Below are 12,542 nucleotides of genomic sequence, written 5' to 3' on the forward strand. Positions count from 1 at the left end.
TACCAAGTACTTGCCTTGTGGCAAGACCTTAAACTCTAAAGTTTAAGTTTTTTTTCTTGTGAAAAGTCATTGAAAATTCTACAATAAAAGACACTTTTGAATGACTTTTTATATGAAGTGCTCATAAAAATTCTTCTTGTTTACCAATAAAAATTAGGGAAAATTGGATATAAAGGATATCTACCAAAATTTTTGTCCAAATATACCTTATTTTGGTAGATTGGTCAAATAGGTTTTTTAAAAATCAAAACCCAACTTTACCCTCATTTTTTCTCAAAATTAATTCAAAACTGATTTTAAAAAATAAAACTTCCTAATTTATTTACAAAAATTAAATATAAATCTAAAAGATCAAAACCGGTTACACTTACGGGCTCATGTCTCTGGTGAATCCTTATGAGATTGACGTAATGGGCACGGAACAAACCCCTATTTTGATCAAGTTCTTGAGTAGCGAGGCAAGTGGGAGTCCTAAACCTAACACGAAGAAGAACTCATCTCTCTTGTGTGCTTGCTTCACAAGTAACGGTAACATAACGTTTAGGGAGCAAGTTTCAGCGTATGTTTGCTAGGGAACAAGACAAGGGAATTACGTGCTGGTGATTAGAGCTCATGATAGTAGTGGTCGTGATAGTAGAGTGGTAACGCCGCCGTCATCTCTGCTGGTGAATGACGGTGGCGGAGGGAAATTAAGCTGGTGGAAAGTGGCGGTTGGGAGTGTGATTGGTAAATGATTGGAGCGTTTCTGTTACGGTTATTGGTGGTGGCGATGGTAGTGAAAGGGAAGAAGAAAGAGATGAGAGAGGAGATGGAGAGGAGAGCTTATGAAGAAGAAGCAGTTCAAGTTTCAATGGTGGGTCATATTAGAGCTAATCCTAATGCTTCAAGAACAAGAACGGTTCCAAGATTTGACAATACTAGGTACAGTAACAAGTAACAACAAACGTATATTAGGTAGATCGTCCTTCTTGATATAATGTTTTCCATTTTTAGTGTTAATTGAACCTCTCTTTTCTTCTATTTATGTTGGATTGTAAGTTGTAAGATTTCATTATTTAGGAGACATAATATGTGGAATGTATTGAAAATATTGTAACACGGTTTAAGTTGTTTTGGGCTAGTTGGTTAATTACATACATGTATGTTATATGCCATTTTGAAATCGAAAGTGGTGGCTTAGCTTAGGGTTTAGAAACGTTTTGGTTTTAAATTTTTCTAAAAAACGTAGATAACGATTTCTAAATTATGTATATCGTAATCTAAACAATTAATATATCCATATAAAACGTAATCTACAATAAATATTTAGTTTCCTTTTCTGAAAATTTACTTTCTATATTTAGACAAATTCTAAAAATTTCAGAAAACCAAATCTACAATTTCGTAGATTTTACATTCTAAAAGATGATTACAAATTCTAACGATGGCAGAAGATGTAGTAATTAGTAGAATGGATATTCAAAAAGATTTAGAATATAAAGTAAAGCGTAGAATGCATGTTCTAAATATTTTAGATATATGATTTTCGGAATTCTAAAATGTTTAGAACAGAAAAGTAATCTAAAATTCGTAGAACATGTATAAAAATGTAGAATACACACTCTGATTTTTGCAGAACTCTAGAAAATATGTTCTAACAAAATTAGACAAAACTTTATCTATCAAATAATCAACTTTTTTCAATCAAATCTAAAATTTTTCACTTCAAATTATCTATGCTCTTGTATATCTTCCTGTTTTTCTGATTAATTTTTTTAAAAAGTGCTTAAAATAGGGTGTAAGGGTAGTTTGGTCCAAAATGACAGTTTCACCAAAAATGTATATATGGACAAAAATTTTAGTAGACATCATTTTTTTTCCAATTTTCCCATTGAAGTAAAATATGTGCTCATAAAATAATAACATATGATTTAAGTATGTAACACATCCTTAGCATTTTCGCTCTTTTTTAGCTCTAATAATTTTTATAGGAGTGAATAACTTAATTAATATGGTTAGGATTTAATTAGCTAGGACAACTTTTTCAAAAAGAAAATTAACATGCCGAAATCATGTACGTCGTAAATCACCAAAACAGCGAGGATTAGTTGTATCTTACCCTTAAAATGGTTAGAGATTTAATGTAATAGTAACAAACTAGAGTTTACTTGCAATGATCTCAAACACAAAATATACTAAAACGTTTCTTTGATTCCCTATGCAATGAAAAGTGAAGATCTTTATGATTAGCACGGAATTTTCCAAGCTTAACTTTTGACTTTTCTCTCCCTAATCATTCATTAATTATCTCTTCATGTCATTATAAAAAGCACCACGTACGAAATTCTTCTCTTAAAGCTACTCATATCATAGTATACTTTGAGCTTTCTAATCACATAATAAATTTGAAAATGGCGATCCTAACTCCGGTCATAAAACTCGTGGTTTTTAGGCAAAGTCTTCGACCACATTCAGCTATTGCATTCCTCGTTGAGTTCCTTTGCTTCGTCTTAGAATTACTCGACAAGGAGAAAGATCTAGCCAAAATATTCGGTATTGTATGTGCTTGCGACACATTAATCTTCACTTTGCTTGACCTAATCCAAAATCTGCTCGAGGAAGAAGTGAAAATACGGCGATGCGGTCGAGTGTTTTGGCTCTACACAAAGGACGAAAGGCTCTATTGGCACACATTAAACGCGTATCTAGTCATGTTATGCATCGTCCATGTCATCGGTTCTACGATCTCTTACGTTTCTCATAGACATTATCTAGTCTTGCTCCCGCTTTTTGCAGCAGGACTCGAACTCGTCCCACAAGAAGCCTATCGGGTTCTTGGACCGGATCAAGAGTCACAAGACTGTATCGGGCCTCTTAATGACCCATCGTATGGAAAAGATCAAACCCTTCAAGATGATATTGGCCTAAATCAAGAGTCACAAGACTGCATTGCACCTCATCAAGGTCCATTAGCTGATATTGAGCTAGAACAAGAAATGGTTGTTCATGTTGAGCCTCTTCAAGATTCACTAGATGGTATTGAGCTAGAGCAAGAAGTGGCTGTTCATGTTGGGCCTGATCGTGGCCCATAAACTACTAAGGCCTACTTATAGAATAAAAGCTGAAACATTTATATATAGATGGAAAACTATGTTTAATGTAATGTACTTGTGATCGTACGACTTTGGTAGCTACAATGTAAGAGAATCTTTGTTACAAAAAAATGTTATATATTAAAATAAAATCCAATAATCGACTCTTCAATGCTCCGTGGAGTCAGCGAAGGATTTGTGACACGTGTGAAAACGAAGGAAGATTTATAGCCGTCCGATGAAAATGGTTATTATTGTAATTTTGACTCTTTCACGTGTGCCCTTTCCTCACCCCGAAAAATATTTTTATTTCCTTTTTTTTGTTCACTTTTTTTTTAATTTCATTTTCAATAATAATAATATTCGTCGAGTAGAAGAAAGATCCAGACAAAAGCTTAAGCAAAAGACCTATCTGTCTTCGTCTCCGCCATGACTAGCTCTTCATCTCCTTCACGCAAGGTTCTTAGATTCTCCTACACTTTTGTCTCTTTTGTGTATTTGATTCTCCGATTATTGATTTTGATTTTGAGATTTGTGTAGGCGTTAAGCAAGATCGCGTGTAATAGGTTACAAAAGGAGTTATCAGAGTGGCAAGTAAATCCACCGACTGGGTTTAAGCACAGAGTTACTGATAATCTTCAAAAGTAATTTTAATTTTCCAAATCTTGATTATTATTTTTTGATTATTTTTTTGAGATTTTTGATTGTTTTTTTTTGTTTTGTGATTTAAAAGATGGGTAATTGAGGTAACGGGAGCACCTGGTACGCTTTACGCTAATGAAACTTATAATCTTCAGGTTGAGTTTCCTCAACATTACCCTATGGAAGCTCCTCAGGTAAGTCTTTTTTTTTTGGGATTTTTTGATTGAATTTTTTTGTGTTGTTATTTGTCTGAAAATGTTGATTTTGATTAGGGTTTTTGTCCAAATTTCTTGATTGTGGCTTAATTAACTGAAAACATAGTGTTTTAATGGTTTTTTCTTTTTGCATGTTTTAGGTCAGAGATTTTAGTTTTAGAGTTTCTACTTGGTTTTGTGTTTTGTTCTGATTTGTATGTGTTTGGTGTTTGATCAGGTGATTTTTGTTCCACCAGCACCACTACATCCTCATATATACAGCAATGGACATATTTGTTTAGGTAATTTTACATTTTCACTCATTGTTTCTTCATTCTTTACTCTCTGCATATGCTCCTACTTTTGGTTTCTCTGAAATGCTAACTCAAGTCATGTGTGTGTGTGTGTGTGTGTGTAGAGAATCTGTTTTTGTCTGATTAGTCTTATAAGATGCATAAGTCAATCAAAATAGTTTATCTGTAAAACAAGAAAATCAGTTTGATGCTTATATATATAGGTTGTTCTTGTTCATGGACTGTATTGTAGCGAAAAGAGAAGCAATATTAGTTATGCCTAAAATATTATATCAACATTTTTATCAGTCTTAACCTTTTCTCAGTCTGTCTCATAATTAAAGAGTTCCTAATACCAGTGTCGCATAACATGAAATTAGGGTGTGAATGTGCTTTCAACGTCATAAAGAAAACCGATACCGTCCCTTTTGGACTCTATGGTGAATTCTTTAGCAAAATCAGAATATTTTCCAAGAAATTTGTTCTTTTTTCATTGAATCCTTATTCATTTTATGTTTGCTGTTTTCATAAAACAAGAAGAACTTGAATGTCTTATTGCGGGTAAATCAGGTCTAATGAAATTGTGGTGGAACCTGAACTATTACGCCTCATTTTAGGAGAAACTCCAATAAGATCATGCGGGTAAATAACGCACTCTCTTATTCCTTTTTGCAGATATTCTGTATGACTCGTGGTCTCCAGCAATGACAGTGAGTTCAGTCTGCATCAGCATTCTCTCGATGCTATCGAGTTCACCCGAAAAGGTTTTTCCACGTTTTAAACTCCCACACTTAGTATTATCAGAAAGTGAACACCCTTTGACCCAACCACACATCTCTTACTATGTCTTATTTTTGATATCTATCTCAGCAACGCCCGACTGATAATGATCGATATGTGAAGAACTGCAAGAACGGGAGGTCTCCTAAAGAGACAAGGTGGTGGTTCCACGACGACAAGGTATAAAAGGGTGACCTAAAGATGTCTCCTTTCAATTATAAAACACAGACTAAGAGGTTTATATAATTTCCCCAGACTGATATAATACTAATTGAAATTCCTCATGGCCTCCACTTTTATTTCCCTTTTTCCTTTTGTATGGATCATTTTATGTATAAAAGACATCTGAAAATGTTTCAGTGTCTGAAATGAATTAACACACCTTGTGCTTTTGTCCTTTCTGAAGTATCTGTGGAGATTTTAGGCAAAAAAAAATGTGTTTGGCAAATGTATGTTCATATTCAAGTATGAGATGCCAACTCAAGTTGGTGAAGGAGACGGATTTAAGTCTCAATATTAGCCGCCTTAAGAATGTTATGCTAGAGAAGATACATGCTTTAAAGTTCAAACTCTTTTCTTCATCATCATAAGTGCATTTCATCGTTGGATTAAAGAAATACATTAGTTGCATCAATCAAACAATAAAGATTTGAAGAAAACCTCAGCAAATCAGGTGATCTTGAGGTTATCCAAAGCATGCATCGAGGTGTAGAAAATTCTGACAAAACGAAAACGATGTAAACCGAGAAAATTCTGACATAACAACACAATCTCAATAGTAATAGTAACATGAACGAACAATTAGCATAGCTGCGACTTATCGAGTTTGCAACATTTATTCACCACACATAGAGCACAATCAAGGTAAAAGACTCAGGTGAACAAGGATTTATTAAAACACTAAACGTTTTAGCAACATAGGTAGAGAGAAAGCGAATCAAGCTGCAGCAACGCTAGTGTGCTTCTGGAGCTTGGTAAGGATTTCATTTTTGTCAGCACCAACCACGGTATCCTTGACCTCTCCTTCTTTCATGAAGATAATCGTTGGCATTGCCTGGACGTCAAATTCCTTAGCAACAGCCTGCACAACAACATAACAAGCAAGTTAAAAGCTCAGAGGTTACTAGTACTAAGTTTGGATATTTGAATATAGTATTATAGATGATGGAAACTCACGTTCAATTCGTCTACATCGACCTTGAAGAACACCACATCTAGGTGCTTCTTGGCCAACTCAGGAAAGATGGGTGCAATAAAACGGCAAGGTGGGCACCATGTTGCAGTGAAGTCGATCACGATCTGTGTCATTCCAACACAACTAAAATTTAGAAAAAGTACGCACTAATGGTTTATTAAGATAACAAAACGTTTGCTTTTCGTGTGATAACTTCACATTCCTTTGGAAATTGGTACAATTTTCACCTACTTTCAATCTGCACAAAATGACACTAGTGTTGCTGCTGCTTGATTCGCTAATCAACAAAATTCGAAATTTCTATCAAGTTATTCAGGTGAGATCCAGAGTTTCTAGACTTTCAATCGAACTAAATCGATAGATAATACAAACACAGATACAAAACACGTAAACTACGATAACAAATGTGAGAAATGAACGGCGATTTTCAAGTGATCACTAGCAGATGAAGCATCAAACTGAATTTTCATAGTTGAGAAATTCACATAACATGTCATCATCTATGAAATTCGCATGACTTGATACCATTTGTTCCTACTTTATCAACTGAACTTGAAATTTCTATTAATTACTTAGGGTTTCAAACATTCCAATCGAACTATTAGGGTTCATAAATTTCATAAGGAACTCAAAAATTCGATTTCGGGAAAATTCAAAACTAATTCTGAATCCGTCATAACCAAATAAAAATCGATAGCTAACTAATCTAAAATCCTCAAATCAGAAACGGTAAAGCAACGTAATCAATCAAAACTTAAAAACCCTAAATCCTGAATTTCAATAACGAAATCGAAATCGAGAGTTTTACCAGTTTCTTGGATTCGTTGGCGGCTTTGAGCTTCTCAGTCCATTCTTCGACGGTGTGGCAAGCGATAACTTCTCCTTCTGCGGCCATTTTTGTTTCTTCTCTGTGTTTGAGATTTGATTTTGATGAGTTTTTGAGTGATTTGATTTCTTCTTCGTCTCTGTGTCGATTCTTATAAAGGAGGCGGAGAGAATCTTACTTCTTTTTTATTATTTTTATGACTTTTTCTTATAATAATAATACTCTAAAATTGTCAAACAAAAAAAGAATAATACAAAATGGACCCATACGCGGAGGAATTCGATGCGGGATTTGGAGATCTAACGGTTGAGATTGAAGAATCACAAGTCGGACTCAGCATCTGAGGACGCGTGTTATGTACGCTCATTGAAAAATAGAAGAATTTGTTAGACTTGGTATATTAGTTTTTGCCTTTTTGGGTTTTTGTCAAAAAGGTTAAGAGGATTAGAGGAATGAGTTGATTTTTTTGTATTCTTATTCTTTGTTTGTGACATTGAATATTATTGGTAATCCTATAATTTTTATTTGAGAAACAAAATAGGAAAAGAATCTCTAATTTGTAGAAAGTTTAAATATTGCATAATGTTAATAGGAAATATTTTCAAGTTTATCATATGAGATTATGTTAATTTTTATATCTCTTGAGATTTTTGATCATGTGGATTTTAAACACAAGTTATTGGGCTTTTGTTTAAGTATAAAGCCCATGTTGTGTCAAAGAAATGGATTGTTTTATACTTCCACCAATTTACTAGTTAGTGGAAATAATCTTATACAAAATTTAAGAACAAAAGAGAAATAGATTAATGAAGAGAGAAAGAAGAGGGTTTATATGATTGGAGCAGATTGAGCCTTATGGTTATTGCCCTTAAACATCCATGTCTTTATTGAATGGATTTTGTTGTGGAGACAAGAGAGTTTTAGTGGAACAAGCGAGCCAAGTATCTCGTTGAAATGAGCAGATTAATGTGGAGTTTTACATATCAAGGTGGAGCTGACATGGAAAAACAAAGAGACATCTTAAGGGAAAATACCCATAGAGCAATGACACCCTACCATGACAATTTGTCCAGACTACAGCGAGTTAAATCATTATCACAACATTCATATATACTTGTTTCTTTCAATGGGATGTCTACCATTCCACAAAAGTTTTGCACAACATGGAATGTTCTTCGCGATGATTCTGGCCAACAGCAACCGCGTTTTTTCTCCTGAGTAAATACAATCTCGTTGAAGTCTATTATTAGTCGAAATATGGATCTGTAAAAACTGACGGAGATCAATTTTTTCAAATTTTTTTATATGTTTTTGAAGTGGATCACCACAATACCCCAAAAAAAAACAAAAAAAAAACAAATTCATTCTCCTTCCATCTATTTTTTGCATCTATAAAGCAACTATGAGAGGTGATTATCTTTACTTCAATTGTGTATCTCCATAGTAGAGCTTAAACTCCTCTAATACCAATATGTTCAATTATGTGTAATTTGCGGAAGAAATCGATTTGTCGGTAAGCTAGCAAATGAGACAAAGACGACATGTAAAAAGCACTTTAGTTCTTAGTACATGTTTAAACCAAAGAATCCGAATCCAAGCCGGATCCCAATGCGAGACCCGGTTTTCTACTCCGGGGTAGGTAAACTCTATAATTACCACCTTCTTTGTAACTAGAGTGTGGTTCTTTTCCATTTTAACTTCTTAGAGCACTTTTAAAACATTTTGTCTTTCATTGCGCACGAGATTTAGGCTCACAAGTTTTTCAACCACTTCTCGGTCATACTTCTAACCTTCCATTCAGTTTTTTCGAGCACTTCCGATTGTTTCTTTCTTAAAACACTAATTTTTTATACATTTTAAATTGCTCTCTAAACCCTCAAACACGCCGTGTATCAACTTTTTATGATCCAGTTACTCGGTATCATGATAACTATGGTCTTTATTATCATCGTAAAATTCCTCATCATCGTGTTTTTTCAAACTTGAATTTGTTTATTGTTTGTGTAGGAGACTTACCCAATAATTAAACTCTCAAAAAAAAAAAAAAAAATCCTAAACAATAACTAGATTATACCGCAGGACGATTTGTTTTTAAATTTTAATAGTTATATATTATATAAAAATTTTTGCAAATTGTATCATTTTATAAGACATTTATATTTTATAGTTTAAAATTGTTATTAAATAATGGTATACCACAATACAAATTTTGTTTTATACAATTTACTTTAATCAGGATCATTTGATATTTCTAATATTGGTGGTGTTAAAAAAGTAATAAAATGAAGATTTAACTGTATTGAAGCAGCGGGTTAATGATGCTTTTAATTTTTTTGATTCAAACTTGTCCCGTCATATAACCATATCCTGCAATATAACCGTCTCATGTTATTTTAATTCTTTATATATGTTCAAATGTTCTTATATTATAATTTTTTTATTGATTTTAAATATATGAATTATAATGTTTAAAACTTCTTAAAAATTTGTCCCGTTATATAACCTTGTCTACCAATATCACCCGTTTTGTGTTTTTGTAACTCTTTATATATGTTCAGATGTTCATTATATTATAAATTTTTTTATTGATTTTAAATATATAAATTATATTATTTAAAACTTTTTAAGAGTTTAAAATTTAACATTTCCGGTAAAATTAAACAGTTAAACTATAAAACTGAATGAAACGGTATATAATTTTAAATTTGGATGCTTATTAAGTTGATCTTCTTGTTCATTCGGATTTTGATTCATTTTGATCTTATTTATAATAGGATTCTGAATCAATATCTAAACATTCTATCCGATATGGCACTAGAAGAAAAATGAGAATCCTTAGCGGCCAAATAAACGCTATTTAACGAGATGATAGCGAAGTAGAAAACGCTATATCTGCGCCCATGATAATAGGTCGACGGCTTCCGATAGCGTTTTTTTGTGGTGCTATATTTTGTTAATATACTATAGCGTGTTTTCGTGTGCAATATTATATGATTTAATAGCAAGTATATTTTGTTATTAATTATCTAATTACAGCGTTTAATTACTCTTATTTTTAATATTTTAAAAGCAGGTTTAGCACGCAATATATTCAAATGAAATAGCATTTGTGTTATGCAATTAACTAAATTAAAAATAATATTTTTAATTCCAATAATCAATTCATAATAAATAGAAAACCAAATCTTTTTATTGATATAAATTTTAACATAAAAATTCAATGAAACAAGAACAAACCACGTTAAAGGAAAAACAAAATACAAAGCAAGCAAGATCGGATTCTTGATATGAGCCTACTTAATATTCTTCTTAGGCTTCTACTACAAATGAGATAACAACAAAATCATGGTTGTTATGATTTTCCACACTCTTGGACCTCTAATCTTCGAAACTTCTTTGACATCATCAACATATTCAGCTTCAACCTGCAACAAACTAACACTTCAATGTTAATCCTACTGTCTATAGAAAAATCAAACCTCTTTGGTTGCTCCAACAACACATTCACATTCAGGTCATCTCCCCAAAAATACGAATTCCATGTGTGAACCTGTGATATCACACATTTAGTCAAATATTGTATTACCAAAGCCCCCACGAAGCCACCTATCCAAAGTAACATTTTTTTTACTATAATTAGTTATACTGAAATCTATAAAGTAAAGGTGAGTATCAGAGAGTACAACACACCTCATACTTGTATCTTGCTCCGGATTGCATATCAGTCTCAACTACAAAAACACATAAAGAACAAAGAAGCATTAACAATCTGAATTTAATAGTCTCAAATAGCAATTGAAACAAGAGAAGAAAATTATTCAAGCAAGAGAAGAAAATTATTCAAGTTATTCAACAAAGTTACTGATAAAAAATAACTCTTCTTATTTTTTAATCAAGATTCACTATGTTTATGTTGACTCTAATAACAATTTCTTTACTCAGAAAGCTAGCAAATGAGACAAGGACGACATGTAAAAAGCACTCGAGTTCTTATCTACCCCGGTTTTCTACTCCGGGGTAGGTAAACTCTATAATTACCACCTTCTTTGTAACTAGAGTGTGGTTCTTTTCCATTTTAACTTCTTAGAGCACTTTTAAAACATTTTGTCTTTCATTGCGCACGAGATTTAGGCTCACAAGCTTTTCAACCACTTCTAGGTCATACTTTTAACCTTCCATTCAGTTTTTTCGAGCCTTCCGATCGTTTCTTTCTTAAAACACTAATTTTTTATACATTTTAAATTGCTCTCTAAACCCTCAAACACACCGTGTATCAACTTTTTATGATCCAGTTACTCGGTATCATGATAACTATGGTCTTTATTATCATCGTAAAATTCCTCATCATCGTGTTTTTTCAAACTTGAATTTGTTTATTGTTTGTGTAGGAGACTTACCCAATAATTAAACTCTCAAAAAAAAAAAAAAATTCTAAACAATAACTAGATTATACCGCAGGACGATTTGTTTTTAAAATTTAATAGTTATATATTATATATAAAAATTTGCAAATTGTATCATTTTATAAGACATTTATATTTTATAGTTTAAAATTGTTATTAAATAATGATATACCACAATACAAATTTTGTTTTATACAATTTAGTTTAATCAGGTTCATTCGATATGTCTAATATTGGTGGTGTTAAAAATGTAATAAAATGAAGATTTAACTGTATTGAAGCAGCGGCTTAATGATGCTATAAATTTTTTTGATTCAAACTTGTCCCGTCATATAACCATATCCTGCAATATAACCGTCTCATGTTATTTTAATTCTTTATATATGTTCAAATGTTCTTATATTATAAATTTTTTATTGATTTTAAATATATGAATTATAATGTTTAAAACTTCTTAAAAATTTGTCCCGTTATATAACCTTGTCTACCAATATCACCCGTTTTGTGTTTTTGTAACTCTTTATATATGTTCAGATGTTCATTATATTATAAATTTTTTATTGATTTTAAATATATAAATTATATTATTTCAAACTTTTTAAGAGTTTAAAATTTAACATTTCCGGTAAAATTAAACAATTAAACTATAAAACTGAATGAAACGGTATATAATTTTAAATTTGGATGCTTATTAAGTTGATCTTCTTGTTCATTCGGATTTTGATTCATTTTGATCTTATTTATAATAGGATTCTGAATCAATATCTAAACATTCTATCCGATATGGCACGTTGAACATACACCTTTTTCATCAATTGAGTAATATATATCCGTTTTAAAAATTTCGAATTCCAATATATATGCAGAAAAAAAATTGATTTTTTTTTAAACTCTATGTGTTATATGACGATTCAAAACAGTTAAAATGTTCAAACAAAGATGATAGGAGAATTGTATTTCTAAATCTTAACCAAATCTTCTAAATTTTGAGGAGTTTCGACTAGAAATCCTTCAAAAACATATGGAAAATAAAAGTTATTTGGAAAACGATATTTTGTTGTTGTTGGTGAAACCATTGAAATGATTGTGAATAATGAAAAAATAAGTTTAATATAATTGTTCGTCCTTAAATTATTAT

At 31.9% G+C, this 12,542-nt stretch overlaps 3 protein-coding genes and 1 pseudogene across 3 annotated transcripts; 3 read left to right on the plus strand and 1 right to left on the minus strand.

Moving 5' to 3' along the window:
- The first annotated feature begins 377 nt into the window (after window positions 1–377).
- LOC9299778 lies at window positions 378–958 on the plus strand (annotated as a pseudogene).
- A 1,014-nt stretch (window positions 959–1,972) lies between these two features.
- LOC9299779 lies at window positions 1,973–3,212 on the plus strand. The gene has a single exon (XM_002863657.2). The coding sequence runs from the start codon at window positions 2,391–2,393 to the stop codon at window positions 3,069–3,071; it is 681 nt and encodes a 226-aa protein (XP_002863703.2). The 5' UTR covers window positions 1,973–2,390; the 3' UTR covers window positions 3,072–3,212.
- Window positions 3,213–3,412: 200 nt separating this feature from the next.
- On the plus strand, window positions 3,413–5,428 carry LOC9299780 (probable ubiquitin-conjugating enzyme E2 18). The gene is made up of 6 exons (XM_002863658.2): window positions 3,413–3,530; window positions 3,612–3,715; window positions 3,805–3,907; window positions 4,146–4,209; window positions 4,876–4,964; window positions 5,071–5,428. Exons 1-6 carry the CDS (start codon window positions 3,501–3,503, stop codon window positions 5,164–5,166), a joined length of 486 nt encoding a protein of 161 aa, XP_002863704.1. The 5' UTR covers window positions 3,413–3,500; the 3' UTR covers window positions 5,167–5,428.
- Window positions 5,429–5,714: 286 nt separating this feature from the next.
- Window positions 5,715–7,193, minus strand: LOC9299781 (thioredoxin H3). Its single transcript, XM_002865421.2, has 3 exons — window positions 6,984–7,193; window positions 6,157–6,279; window positions 5,715–6,061 (listed from the first exon to the last, which is right to left on the minus strand). Exons 1-3 carry the CDS (start codon window positions 7,068–7,070, stop codon window positions 5,918–5,920), a joined length of 354 nt encoding a protein of 117 aa, XP_002865467.1. The 5' UTR covers window positions 7,071–7,193; the 3' UTR covers window positions 5,715–5,917.
- Window positions 7,194–12,542: the final 5,349 nt, after the last annotated feature.

This window comes from Arabidopsis lyrata (assembly GCF_000004255.2).
Source record: "Arabidopsis lyrata subsp. lyrata unplaced genomic scaffold ARALYscaffold_8, whole genome shotgun sequence".
In the NCBI taxonomy this organism is placed as follows: domain Eukaryota; kingdom Viridiplantae; phylum Streptophyta; class Magnoliopsida; order Brassicales; family Brassicaceae; genus Arabidopsis; species Arabidopsis lyrata.